Source organism: Pongo abelii, chromosome 4, assembly GCF_028885655.2.
Source record: "Pongo abelii isolate AG06213 chromosome 4, NHGRI_mPonAbe1-v2.0_pri, whole genome shotgun sequence".
NCBI classification, from domain to species: Eukaryota; Metazoa; Chordata; class Mammalia; order Primates; family Hominidae; genus Pongo; species Pongo abelii.
The window spans coordinates 102,384,802-102,400,165 of record NC_071989.2 but is presented as its reverse complement, the minus strand read 5'-3'; the positions used below and the strand labels follow the sequence as shown (position 1 = coordinate 102,400,165).

The following is a 15,364-nucleotide window of genomic DNA, read 5'->3' as shown; positions in this document are numbered from 1 at the left end:
AACTAAATTTATTTTAATAACTCCATCTTCATTTTACATTCCTTTCTATATGTAAAAATGCTATATACTGTGGTTTACAATGCATATTTCACAAGAGGCACATCAACTCAAAAAAGCTTCTCATTAAAACATGCACATATAGTAAATTACAAAAAGTAGTCTTCTAAGTCACAAATATCAATATACACTGGAAAAGTCAGAAAAAATGCAAAAACATTTTAAGTTTGGAAAGTTCTAGCAAATCTTGCCATATACAATTTCTTAAGGAAATATGTAATTCCAGCACTCTGGGAGGCCGAGGCGGGTGGATCACGAGGTCAGGAGATCGAGACCATCCTGGCTAACACGGTGAAACCCCGTCTCTACTAAGAAAATACAAAAAATTAGCCGGGTGCAATGGCAGGCGCCTGTAGTCTCAGCTACTCGGGAGGCTGAGGCAGGAGAATGGCGTGAACCCAGGAGGCAGAGTTTGCAGTGAGCTGAGATGGTGCCACTGCAGTCCAGCCTGGGCGAAACAGCAAGACTCTGTCTCAAAAAAAAAAAAAATGTTCCAAATTATTCCTAGAATTATCTTTCGAAAATACTTGACAGATATGGTAAAAACAATTTATTCTGAATTTCTTCCTAGTTATACATAAAACTTTTAGTTTAGACTAATAATTATCAACTTAATAATTTGATAAATTAACCAAATAGACTGCTTTATAAAACACAATATGAAAGTGAACATAACTGAACATTAGCTCTTCTAGAGCAGAACTAACAATGTCCTTTTTGTGGTTGCTACTGCTGTTTGAAAAGTTGTACTTGACAGCCACCATACCATATATGCTTTCTTGAGGTACTTTTTATTGCTCCAAGTTCAAAGTCCTTCCTGTTTGTTTTACAAGTTAATCAAAATAGACTTCATTTGTGTATTTTTAAATTTTATTATATATAAATACTTGAATTTACATGAATTATAAATATATATTGTGCTCTCAGGTAAGAAAAATGCTTTATAAGACACACAATGTTACCTAAACATACAGTTTTTAAGTAATTACCATGTGTTGAGAACACACTATGTATAAGGAACTCTGTATATTTCCATATGCATACAAACATTACTTCAACAAGAGTTCCAAAACAGAGACATAGGACAATTTCCTAACATGTTCAAGTCACAGACTATAAACACATGGTTCAAACACCAGCCTTCTGATTCCAAAATCTGTTTTTTTCCACCATACTTTGCCTCTCAAACAATTCTATAAGAAACATCAGAAATGTATGTTTTTCAGCCTATAAAGTTTACCTGGGTTCTATACATGGTCTCTCTTAAGGCACCTTTCATTTCAAGAAATCCTGCATCTTTCCTGAAATCTTTGTTTGTTTCTTCATTGCTATGTTCAGTCCAAACAGAATTGGTTTGGGAATCTTCATCATTCTGAATTTCTTTCTGTATGTATGTAAAAATGGTTTAAGCAATCATCTAAGTGTATTTTCAATATTATGTACATTTTATGGTACTCAACCTTAACTATAATACTTTGTTAGTCAAACAAGTAGGTAAAATGCACCCTCTTAAATCAAAGGATGTTAAACACTGATAAAAATCTTTCAGGGAAAGAATCGTGATAGTAAAGGTCCTGAATAATAAAGTGATTTCTGTATATCTCAAGAAAAGGTAATGCTTTGTTCATCTACTAACAACAAGTCATTTTTATGAATAACCAAGAACAAAAATATTTTATCTAGTCCCTGTCCAAGCTAAAGTTACAATCTAGATTTTACAAATCATCAATTATAGACAGACTTCTTCTTGGATTATTTTTCAGTTTTTTCCTGGTAAGACTTCTGACTTGCAAGTATACCCCACATAGAGAGGAAAAGGTTACACAATACTCTTACTTGAATAGCAATAAACAACAATTATCTTAATGTAGCTCTATCTCAAACAACTAAATTTCTCTTGCCAAGGAACCCAAGCTAAATTCATAAATCAACTTCCAATAATTATTTTAAAATTTATTGCATACATACTTATACATATAATTCTGTAAGTTTAGTAATATAAACAAGCTGGGAGTAAAAGTTCATGACAGTTCCCAAAATGTACTTATGAGAGGCTGTTCAGGCTGGGCACGGTGGCTCATGCCTGTAATCCCAGCACTTTGGGAGGCCAAGGCGGGTGGATCACGAGGTCAGAAGATCAAGACCATCCTGCCCAACATGGTGAAACCCCATCACTACTAAAAATACAAAAATTAGCCAGCCATGGTGGCCCATGCCTGTAGTCTCAGCTACTCGGGAGGCCGAGGCAGGAGAACTGTTTGAACTTGGGAGGCGGAGGCTGCAGTGAGCCAAGATCATACCACTGCACTCCAGCCTGGGTAACAGAGCAAGACTCCATCTAAAAAAAGACACGCTATTTTCAGAGATTCACAATCTCTACCCAAAGAGACTGAAGAATCACAGTCTTCCTAGGGAACAATTATTAAAAAACAAAACATGTTAAGGCCTTTAAGGTGATCTTTAGTTCCCTCTCACTTGCACTTGGCTTCCTATGTTAAAATGAGGGCCGTCCTTTTAGCAGGCTGCAATCCTGAAACCATAGAATAATCCCTGAGAATAGCTGATTGAATTTCTTTTTCAGCAACTCAGAAAGGTGAAATTGAAAACTAAGAAAATAAAGACTTTTCACCCTTCCTATTCCTGGGACCAAAGAATGTATCAACAACAATTTCTGTTAAGCGCAACTTGCAGGTGGGGGGAAATGAGTATCTGGCATTAAATTTTACATGGTTGGCAATGAGAGGATAAATCCATAGGCTTAGGTCCTCAAAAAATGTCCAGAATACAGGATGAATTAATCCCATATACATTCCCGTTACGGAGAATGTAAGGGAACATACCACTATCATCAGCAACAAGGTGAGAAATAAACTGTTTCCTAATCCTGAATATATTTACTTATGTGTCCATTTCAGATGCTACATATGAATCTGTAAATTAAGATGTATGATACTAGTACCCTACATAACTATTTAAAAATCACAACCTGATACAGAAGGTATAATATTTGAAAGTTTTGAAATTAAATAATCTATTTTCTATACAGCTAAACAAATGATCCACATATATTTTTCTCTAAGCCACTAATACTTTGTCTAATTGGTGACTCTTATGAAATATAAAGAAATTATTTAACTATAAATAGTCATTTTTATTCCTTATAAGTATCTTAGTGTCAACTTATGTACTAGGCAATGGGTTAGGTGTTTGTCTCCTTTTATAATCTAGGAAAGCCAGTCCAAGACTAGTATATTTTATAAAGTATAGTGCTATGCACTAAAGGATAACTAAAAGCCTGCTTAATCAGCTACCTATTCTATTATCTAGGAGTAGGGCAACACAGTTGTGGCAATGAGAGTTGGCTTTTGATTCTGATATTTGACTTAGTTTCCTATCTTTGGCTAGGTATAATTGATAAGCTCTGGTCTCCAGGTCTTATTCCAATATTCAGCGAAAGCGTCTGTCACACAACTTGAATGAACTGATTAGACCAGATGCATAAGAAGAAGAGACAGATAAATCAAGAAAGGCAGTCCTTTGAGTGCTACTTGGTTCTTAACTTGTACTTATACCCTGATGCTTAAATAGTATTTCACAATCCTGTGACTAGATATTCATTTATGGTATCGATTACAGCATTTATTATTTTTTAACTACCTACAAAGAGACTGGAAATCTAATAATACTCAAAATGGGGAGACAAAAAGGATCTAGGAAAGGAAGATTCGAGGAAAGAAACCTTAAAATTTATTGAGTGGTTGGCTTTAAGTTTCTGCTCTGATACATGACAGCTGTGGGATCTTGGGCAAGTTACTTACCCTCATTTTACCTCAAAATTTATTCCAAACAGTAAATAGAGTCATAATACATACCACACATGAACATGAGGTTTAAATATGACTAAGCATGTAAAATGCTTAACATATAGCCTGACCCATAATAATCACTCAGTAACTATTAGTCAAAGTAGTAACAGTAATAATTCTCACAACCACCAAAGCAATGTAGTATTAGCTTCTACACACAAAAGGAGAAACTGAGGGACACAATAAATGACTTTCCTATGGTCACAGTGCTACATTATAAATCTGGACCACAAATTAGTTGATCTGGCTCAAAAAGTCTATGCTGTTTCTGTTATTCCTAATATATTCCCATAAGACTGCTGTAGTTCATTTTTCTTTCTTAAGTAGTCAAGATAAGTTTTTGGTATTCCTAGGTAGCCTCTCATTTTTATGAAACCTTCCTTGGGCCAAACAATTGAGATATGTTAGTCATTTGTTCCTCTGTGTTCCTGTACCTTGCATAGTTTTACAAATGCACGATTCATATGAATTGCAAGTAACAGTGTCCACGCTTTTTCTCCATTGCTAAATACTAAGCATCTCAAAGTGTGATATATGGTCTTATTCATTTTCATATCCCTAGTGCACTGCATAAACCTAGTACAGCAATGGTCTTCAATAAATATCTATAAACCTGAAATACATAAGATTTCCAGTTCTGGTACCCACAAGCTTTTCAAAAAGTATAAGAGGGTTAAACAAAACTTTTAAAAAAAATACTATGTTACCTTAAAAAAAAAAAAAAAGAGACAAGGTCTCACTCTGTTGCTCAGGCTGGAGTGCAGTGGCACAATCATAGTGCTAATTGCAGCCTCAACATCCTGGGCTAAAGCAATCCTGCCTCAGCTTAAGAGCAGCTAGAACTATAGGTGTGTGCCACCACATCCAGCAAATTTTAAAAATTTTTTGTAGATATGGAGTCTCGCTACACTGCTTAGGCTGGTCTCAAACTCCTAGCCTCAAGTGATCCTCCTGCCTCAGCCTCCCAAAGTGCTTGGATTACAGAACCACCACGCCTGGCTTGTTACTATTAACTCAGTCATTTTACATGGCAGCTTTTCTTGGATGACACTTCAAGATCCATCTAATGAGGACTGGAATACGATCTATAATGAAGAAAAGCAAGACACTGAAATACAGTTAACTTTCTAATTTCTCTTCTTCTGTGATCAGAAGTGATCATAATATGCCTTCCTTATTTGGATTGGTTATGAACTCCCAGCTGTTTGATCCAGAACTTCTAAAACAATGTATTCTAAAACCAAATATAAGTTGGAGACTTTCTGCTATCTGGTTGATATACTATTGCTGCCCCCCACTATTTCAGCAGCTGGATATGAATGTTGTTAGAATACTGCAAAATAATATTTTAGATAATGCATGGTATATGTTGCACTTTAAGCATTATTTTCCAAGTAAAAAAGAAAATTAATATACCTTTACTAATCTAGTTAAGAACAACTTTCGTTCTGTTAATAGTTAATACTACATTTAAACTATTCAGAGAGGTCTATCAGATAGTGTGCTTTTGGCTGCAAATAATAGAAAACCAACCCAAACTAACTTAAAAAACATGGAAATGAATTACCACACAGAAGAGCAATGTGATCTAATCGTAAAACAGGTTTCAGTGTTGTTTAATCCAGCAACTTAAGTAGCGCCAGGGTCTAGATTATATGTCTACACTCTGCTAACTACAGGGCTGGTTTCACCCTGAGGCTAGTTCTTTTCATGGTTAACCAGTAGTATTTCAGGTTACATTCTTCTGTGTTCATAACTAGCAGGAGTCAGCCCATCAGTGGCTTTTTTCTCATTATGAGAAAGCAACTTCCTAGAAGCTCTTACATACTTCTCTTCATGACCCATTGATCAGAATTGGTTCACATGCTCATTCCTAACTTAATGACTGTCAAGGGTAATGAGATTATCCATAGTCCAAGCAGACCTATTCCTTGAACTAAGGTCAAATTTCCAATATCCACTGCTGCTACTCATTAGGGAAAGGCAACTATATAATGATATATTACACGTAATTCTGGAAGACTCAAACATCTTTCACAAATTCTCTATTAACAAATATTGAATGAGAACCCATGTGCCAGGCTCTTTGTGAGGTGATCAGAATAAAACAATGGAAAAGACAGACATGATGCCTGATGACAAGGAGCTTTTGGTCTACATGGGGAAATAGACATTAACCAAATAATCAATTACGTAACTGTAATTGTAAGGAGTACCAAGCTAAATAATGCTATGAGAACACATAGGTGAACCTCACTGAGTAAGGGGATCAAGGAGGCTTCCCTGTAGAGTAACATTGTAACAGGAACCTGAAAGATGAGCAGAAGGCAGGAAGACCCACAGAGTGAAGGAGTAGTGGAGAATAACTTTTCAGGAGGAGAAAATATCTTTTGAGAAGACACTGAGTTAGGAGTAGCTTAGCTTATTTAAGACACTGGGAGAAGGAGTTTTCATATAGCATAGTGAGCATAGATAAGAGTGAAGCAGGATGCAATTGAACAGAAACGACAGGAATCCTGTGGGAACTTGTAAGCCATATTAGAGATTTAGGACTTTGTCCTAAGAGCAATGGGAAGCCACTGAAGGGTTTTACGTAGGTGAGTGACAGGATCAAAATTGTTTTAGAAAGAGCATTTTGATTGCTCTTTCTGAATGAGCTAGAATATACTAAAAGAAAAAGAAAGAGTAACTAGGAAATTAGAGTAAAAAGGTAGAGTTACAGAAGAGTAATCATAAGCCTATTCCAGGAGTGCTGAGGAAAGATGATAAACTCAGTACGATGTTAGTACAGAAGTGCAGAGGAAAGATGGTAAACTCAATATGATGTTAGTACAGAAGGACAGAAGTGGTTTGACTCAAGAAACATTTGAGATAAAATCAGTAAGACTTAGTAGTTGACAGATGTGAGGAGTAAGGGAGAGAAAGATTTTAAGGGTAATTTCCAGATCTCTGACATAAAGTATTAGATAAAACATAATGGTATCTACAAGATGGGAAACAATGAAGATGATTTTTCCTATATCAAGGTTGTTTTTGGACATACTAAGGGTTCTCTTCTCCCCCGAGTGCTCTTAAAATTCTTCTTTGCTTATCTCCTGGACAGTTTCTTCTAGGGTTTGATGCCCATTCAAACAACTTGAGGAGCATTATCCACACCAAGTAAGGAGGAGGATGTAGGGGAATAGGACAGGACAGTATTTCTAAACCCTTAGAAATAGCTCTCTTTTCCAAAGGAAAAATAACCCCCAAATTCTCATACAATACTATATAATACTATATATTCTACTATTTTATTTATACTGACATTAAAATACTTAATGTTAAACTTTACAAGTAAGCTTCTTTCAAATCTACAGGAAGTATTCATGAATATTTAAGTAATGGAGAGCCACTGCCTTTAAAAAGTGGTCATTTAAATTACTATCAATATATTTTCAAAATTTAGAACACAACTTTAATATATATTTTACTATATTGGTATTTTATAAAATGAACACATGAAACAAAATAAAATGTTTACTATTTATTTTACTTACCTCTAAAAGAAAATCCCCTAGATACTGAATTGGATAAAATGGAGCCTTAAAGTTATCTTTTTCTTTCTCAGCTTTAATTCTTGCATTACTGGCAATCACATGAGTTATTCCACTTGGTGAACTTTTTGGTAAAATAACATTTGCCTTTCCAGCCTCCAAAACTCTAAATAAAAATGTAAATGGTATAAAAGTATTAGAAAATTTGAGTTTCTTTAGTCAAATTATCTAAATTAATTATTTCTTAGGAGTACGAATGGACTTTTCTAATAGGGACTAATTTCTCTGGGCAACTGAGGATCACAGAGAATACGGCTGTAATTTCTTAAATTATAAATTGTTCAGAGCAGATATTTAAGAAATCATAGTAGTTTTTCTACCTATCCATTTCTTGATAAAGGAAAGGCTTTTAGGGACCAAGAATATTAAAGTATTCCCTAACGAAAAGTCATGTCAATAAACCAAAAGAATAATGAAAGAAGTCTAAGGAAGCAGCTATCCTCAAAGGTAACGTACTCCCAAGAAAGTAACTCTGGACCATAAAATATGGAACCAGTTGCAAACACTCCTAAAAAGTTAGCTCTCAAAAAAATTTGAGCCTTGAACTACTTAAAAAAAAAATTAGCCTTGATCTATGTTAAGAAATACATTTTACAAAATAAAAAAATAAAATTAGGAAAAAACAAATGAAAAAATATATTTTACATTTAGACTAAGAAGACACACACAAGGGAGACAGACATACATCACAAAAGTTTCATGAAGTTCTGCTTCTGCTTAGGCTTTAGAAAGCCACAAGGGAGGCTATCACCTAACAGTAAGAAAAAGCCAAATAATCTACAAAATCCTAACTTTTATTGACCCCATCAGAAAACCTAGGTAAGAAGTCAACCAAGTAAGGGGATTTCTGAAGAGGGATAAGCTCTTTTATGAAGAGACTGGACAACCAAACTATTTCACTTTTGGCAGATCAAAGGAGCAACACAGTTCCCATAAAAACATGTAAAAATTAAGTTTACAAAATTTAAGGGGCAAGTATAGCTAGCATCACAGTTTAGAAAGTTGAAAGTCTGTGACATAAGGGAAACCTGTCCTCACTAGCAAGCTCTTTGCCACGTGACTCCATTAAATGCTCATGAAAAAGATTGAAGGCAGGTTAGAAGAAATGCAGGGAGCTATCCTTGACAGCATAAGTGGGCCAGTGGTGACTGGCTGCCATTAACGGATAGATATAAAACCAGGCCCACTTCTCCAGACTGTTCTCTCATATAAAGCAAAAGTCTTAAGCCATTTGGGTAAGAATAAGACAGTCTTTTGCCCTCAGACCTAGGAAAAGATGCACTGCTTCTCTTGGAGGGGTGGAAATAAAACTTACCTGCCCTTAGGCAAGGGTTAGGAAAACCTGCTGCTCCCCAGCCTGGGAAAAATACCCACTGTTTCCGGATGAGGGATAAAAGCAAAAAACATATTCCCTGAAGGAGCAGCAGGAATGTCACTTAGGTCCCAGATCTTGTATCAATACACAACAGAGATCTAATACTGGGGGAGAGGCCGGAAACCCTCTTGCCCAGGCCACTGCCTACATGTACAAGGCAGAATTTAGCTGCCATGGAAGTGTGATACACAAATGCTGAGAAAGCCCCAAACCCAAGGACCAATAGTACAGAAAATGCTTAAGGGTGAAGCTTGTCTAGCAAAACTGAGAATATATCTACCCACACCCTCGACCTGAAGCTGAGTAACAACAGAGAAAGGAAGAGTATGAAAAGAGACACCTTCTATGACCTAGTAGTTTAAGGATTGTTGAAAGCTAGGGCAGAGCAAGAATAGTGATGAGAAACCCTTCAGCATTCCAGTCCAGTACCCATAATAAGCACAAAGAAACTGGAGCCCACTGCTGTAAGCTGAAGTGATGCATTGATGGTGATTACAGAATTAACAATACTCAAATTCAGCTGTCTTGTTGTTTTCTGCTGCTATAACAGAATACTGAAGACTTGGCAATTTATAAGAAAAATAAGTTTTTATTCTTGGACTTTCAGAACTCCAAGAGCATCTGATGAGAACCTTCCTGCTGCATCATCCCATGAAGATAAGCAGAAGAGCAAGAGAGACCATGTGAGAAAGAGCTTACTTTTATAACCAAGCCAGACCCATGATAATGGCATTAATCCCTTCTTAAAGGCGCCACCTTCCAATACTGTCACAATGGCAATTAAATTTCAACATGAGTTTTGGCGGGGTGGGGCAGGGGGGTGGGTGGTGGTGGAGGGAGGGAACAAAATTCTCCATAGCACTAGCTCAACAACTGACAAGATTAACTCAATCACCCACACTAACCACCTTACAGAAGAGGTAGGCCTAATTTTTGGATATAAATATTCACATCAGCCTCTATCAATATTCTTGTACATGTGATATCTGGCATGCAATAAAAAAAAAAGCAACATACAAAATAGGCAAGAAGAAAACCAAACCACTGTTAAGAGAAAGGAAACAACAATATACACTGAAATATGACCCACATATTGAAATTACCAGAAAACAACTTTAACATAACTGTGACTGATGTGTTAAAGGAACTAATGGAAAAAGTGGACAACATATTTGAAGAAATGAGGAATTCACTGGAGAGTTCAATGGAAATGGTAGAAATAAAGGGCATTATATCAAAGAATTTCTTCGACAAGCTCATCTGCAGACTGAACACAACTGAAAAAGGAATCACTGAATTTTAAGATTGGTCAATAGAAGTATCCCAACTAAAAATTTTTTTTAAAAAAAGAACAAAGCATGCAATAGCTATTGAAAATAATCAAATAGTTTAAAAGGCATGCAATGGAGTTCCAGAAGAACAACATGAAGGAAGAAATATTTAAAAAATAATGGCTGGAGAGCATCATATTTAATAAAAACCAAAAAACTCCACATACACAAGCTCAGAGATCCTCAAGCAAAATAAATCAATAATAAAATACACAAACACAAACACTATACTACACATCATAATCAAACTAGTAGAAACCAATGGCTAGGAGAAAATCTTGAAGAAAACCAGGGAAGACAAAATGATACAAACGGAAAAAAAGAATGACAGCTGAGTTCTCATCAGAACTACGTAAGCCAGAAGAAAGTGGAAGAGAATCTTTAATTATGAATTAAAGTGAAAAAACTGTTGACCCATAATTCTATATGCAGTGAAAATATCTTCCAAAAATAAACACCTCCTCAAATAAAAAATGAGATAAATCATTACCAGCACACTTACATTGTAAGAACTGTTAAAAGGAGTTCTTTAGGCAAAAAAAGGTATGACACCAGAGGAAAATCTGGAGCTACACAAAGAAACTAATAATGCCAGGAAATGGTAAAAATGAAGTCAAATATTGAAGATATATTTCATTATTTTTAATCATCTTAAAAGTAAATGACTAGCAAAAGTAAAATATTACCAATGTATTTGGAAGTTTATAATACAGAGGTCAACAATAGAAAAAAGGATAGGAAGAACAAATGGAAATACAGTTGACCCGTGAACAACACAGGTCCACAAAAGTTTCACACCAAGTGTGTCTGCCTCTCCTGCCTCCCCTTCCACCTCTTTTGCCTCTGCTACCCTTGAGACAGCAAAACCAACCCTTCCTCCTACTCAGCCTACTCAATATGAAGGCAACAAGGATGAAGACTTTATGATGATCCACTTTCACTTAATGAATAATAAATATATTTTCTCTTATGATTTTCTTATACATATAACAAAATTTATGTTAACTGTTTACATTATCAGTAAGGCTTCCAGTCAACAGTAGGCTACTAGTAGTTACGTTTTTGGGGAGTCAAGTTTTACATGAATTTTCAACTACACAGGGGGTCAGCACTCCAATCCCACATTGTTCAACTGTCAACTGTGTATTGTTTTAAGGTTTCTGCACTACATGCAAAAAGATACTGTTTGACATTTGACTATGAGCAGTTAAAGATGGACACTGTATATATTACAGCAACCATTAAAAAAAGAGATCTAATACAGAGATTAAAGGAAACCATTAAAAACACTCAACTAGTGGAAAAGAAGTCAAGGAAAAAGGGAAAGCAGAATAAAGAAATGATGGGATGGCTGGGTGCAGTGGCTCACGCCTGTAATCCCAGCACTTTGGGAGGCCGAGGTGGGCAGATCACAAGGTCAGGAGATCGAGACTAGCCTGGCTAACACGGTGAAACTGTCCCTACTAAAAATACAAAAAAAATTAGCTGGGCGTGGTGGCGGGTGCCTGTAGTCCCAGCTACTTGGGAGGCTGAGGCAAGAGAATGGCGTGAACCTGGGAGGTGGAGGTTGCAGTGAGCTGAGATCGCACCACTGCACTCCAGCCTGCGTGACAGGGCGAGACTCTGTCTCAAAAAAATAAAATAAAAACTAATAAGAAGAAGAAACAAAGCAAGGAGGTGGAGCTCACAAAAACCAGCGCACAAATCTTGGTGGTAGCGCAACATACTGCCATCAATGGCACCAAATCAGAGGTATCAGTCAACAGCACAGCACCTGCAAAACTATTGTGGGATGTTCTACCTGGCGTGAATCCCTAGATGGGCAGCCTCCAGGCTCAGCCTCAAACCCTACCCCATGGCCTCACCCAGGGAGTGAGACACTCACCACATTACCAATATAAAAAACCAGGGGCTAGTTCTGCCACAACTGGGAATTTCAACAGCACTTTGTGCAGCCTCAACATTCATGCCAAGATTCTCCTTAGGATGGGAAAGGACTGCCACACTGCATTTCGGCAGAGTGGGGACTAGTTCTGCCATATGCAGGAGTTTGAACAGCATTCAGTACAGCCTTAACACACATTCAAAGACTCCATTTAGGTAACGAGATGCCAACCACAGTGTATCTCATTAAAGTACAGAGGCTAGTTCTGCCACACTCAGAACTTTAAACAGTTCTCAGCTCAGCTTCAAAGCCCACCTCAAGGCCCCACCAAGACTGTGAGGCAAACCCCAGTTGTAATTTGTACTAAGCATAGCAGTTAGGCCCATCCATCTTAAGCAGCAATTCTACTTAATCTTGGGGTACAACCTGCAACCTTGTCCAACTGCGGATCTCAAATATTGGTAGTACCTAGCCAGGGAATACACCCTGAGCTTGGCCCAACTGGAGACAATTGCAGTGCCTAGCCTGCAGCTCTGCCTGATTGCAGAGCTCAGCCAGTGGTTTTATCTAACAGCAGAGCCCAGCCAGCACAATCCCCTCTCCAAAATCAATGCAAAGGTAGCAGCCCAGCCATACAGAGTATCAGAGCAAGCTCTACCTGCTTGGAGTCATTACCAGCCCATACAGAATCACAAGCAGTGATCTCCCAGTGATCACTAAACAGTGAAATTCTATCCCTGCCAAGGAACACCTGGAAGATGTGGCTGTCTCCACAAATGAGGAGACCAATGCAAAAACTCAAAGATTACAAAGAATCAGGGCACCTCCAAAGAAATTAACAAAGCTCCAACAATGGACCCTAAAGGAATGGAGATCTATAGATCTACGGAATGATAGACAAAGAATAATCCCTTTAAAGAAGTTCAGGCCAGGCACAGTGGCCCATGCCTGTAATCCCAGCACTTTGGGAGGCCAAGGTAGGTGGATCACTTAAGGTCAGCAGTTTAAGACCAACCTGGCCAACATGGCAAAACTCCATCTTCACTAAAAATACAAAAAAATTAGCCAGGCATGGTGGCAGGTGCCTGTAATCCCAGCTACTTGGGAGGCTGAGGGAGGGGATTCGCTTGAACCCAGGAGGAGGAGGTTGCAGTGAGCCAAGATTGTGCCACTGCACTCCAGCCTGGGTGACAGGGTGAGGTTCCATCTCAAAAAAAAAAAAAAAAAAAAAAATCAGTAAAATACAAGAACATACAGATTAAAAATTAAATAAAATATGGAAAACAATACATGAACAAAACAAGAAGTCTGACAAAGAAATAAAAAGAATAAACAAAAACAAAATAGAAATTTTGGAGATGAAGAATATAATTGCTAAAGTGAAAAATGCAACAGAAGGCTTCAACAACAGCAGGCTTAATCGAACAGAGGAAAGAATCAGTGAGTTCAAAGACAGAACGTTTGAAATTTTCCAGTCAGTGAAGCAAAAAAATCCAAAGGATGAAGAAAGCCTATGGGAATCATGAGACCTAACAACTGTATAAAATTAGCTCAGCAGAAGAGAGAGGAAAGGGACCAGAAAGCATACTTATAGAAATAATGGCTGAAAACTTCTGAAATCTGGGAAAAGATGGCCACATCCAGGGACAAGAAGCATCGTGGTTTCTAATCAAATTTAACCCGAAGGAGTATACCAAGGTATATAATAATCAAATTATCAAAAATCAAAGACAAATAAAAAATTCTGAAAGCAGCAGGAGATAAGAAACATCACATGCAGGAGTCTGAACGTAATTACCAGTGGATTTGAAAGCAGAAACACTTCAAGTCAGGAAAGAGGGCTATGATATACTCAAAGTGATAAAGGAAAAAAACTGCCAATACCTTACTTACCTGGCTAAACTGAAAGAAGGGAGAAATTAAAAATTTCCCAAACAAAAACTAAAGTAGTTTATCATGATAAGGGCTGCCTGATAGGAACTATGAAAGAAAGTTCTTTAAGCTATATCAAAAGGCCACTAATCAATAACATAAAACATACAAAAGTATAAAACTTAACAATCTAAGTAATGTAGAATCATATTCAGAATACTCTGGACTAAAATGGTGGTGTGTGAAGCAATTTTATCTCTAGTGCAGTGGTTAATAGACAAATCTATCAAAAGAACCATAGCTACGATTGTCAGGGGATACAAATCAGAAAATAATATAAATTTTGACATCAAAACATAAAATGGGGGAGAGTAAATGTGTAGAGTTATTATATATGACCAAAGTTATCAGTTTGACATAGTCTGTTATAAGAATAAAATGTTTTATATAACTACATGGTAACCACAAAGGAAAATCTCTACTAGATACACAAAACATAAGTAGAAGGGAATCAATGCAAACCACTACAGAAAACCATCAAACCACAATGGAAGACAGCAACATAGGAAGAAAGAAACACAGTATATACAAATCAACTGGAAAACAAACTACAAAATGGCAGCAGTAAGTCCTTACCCACCAATAATTACCCCAAACATAAATGGATTAACTTCTCCAAACAAAAGATATAGAGTGGTCAAAAAGATTGAAAAAGCAAAAAAAAAACCAAAAAAAAACGCCAAGTATGTACTGCCTACAAGAGACTAACTTCACCTCTGAGGACACACAGAGTGAAAATGAAGGGATGGAAAAGGATACTCCATGTAAATGAAAACCAAGAGAGCAGGACCAGCTACACTCCTATGAGACAAAATAGAATTTACATTGAAAAACTGTAAACATTATACCTGAAACTGCAAAACTATTAGAAAAAAACACAGGGGATAAACTACAGGACATTGGTCTGGGCAATAATTTTTGGATTTGACTCTAAAGCTCAGCCAACAAAAACAAAAACAGGAAAATGAGGTTACATAAAACTAAAAAGCTTCTGCACAGCAAAGGAAACATTTAAGAGAATGAAGAGGCAACCTGTGGAATAGGAGATAATATTCTCAAGCCATACGTGTAAAAAAGGGTTAATATCCAAATACAAGGAACTCAACTCAATAGCAAGAAAACAACTTGATTAAAAATGGGCAAAGGATCTGAATAGACACTTCTCATAACAAGATAAACAAATGGCCAACAGATAAATTTTTAAATGCTCAATATCACTAATCATTAGGAAAATGAAAATTACATCTCAGTTCTGTCAGAATGCTTATTATCAAAAAGATGATTATTAGTGAAGATATCGAGAAAAGGGAGCCCTGGTATTCCCC

The 15,364-nt window shown here is 36.8% G+C and overlaps 1 protein-coding gene across 4 annotated transcripts in view; it reads right to left on the bottom strand.

Annotated features, from left to right (window-relative positions):
• The window catches only part of SLF1 (SMC5-SMC6 complex localization factor 1), a 74,271-nt gene that overhangs the window by 42,920 nt on the left and 15,987 nt on the right, over positions 1–15,364 (bottom strand). For all 4 annotated transcript variants that reach the window (XM_024247123.3, XM_024247126.3, XM_054556456.2 and 1 more), the window contains exons 5-6: positions 7,460–7,622; positions 1,298–1,441 (exon numbers count right to left, since the gene is read on the bottom strand). In XM_024247123.3, coding sequence (XP_024102891.2) covers positions 1,298–1,441; positions 7,460–7,622 — 307 coding nt within the window. The remainder of the gene's footprint in view (positions 1–1,297; positions 1,442–7,459; positions 7,623–15,364) is intronic.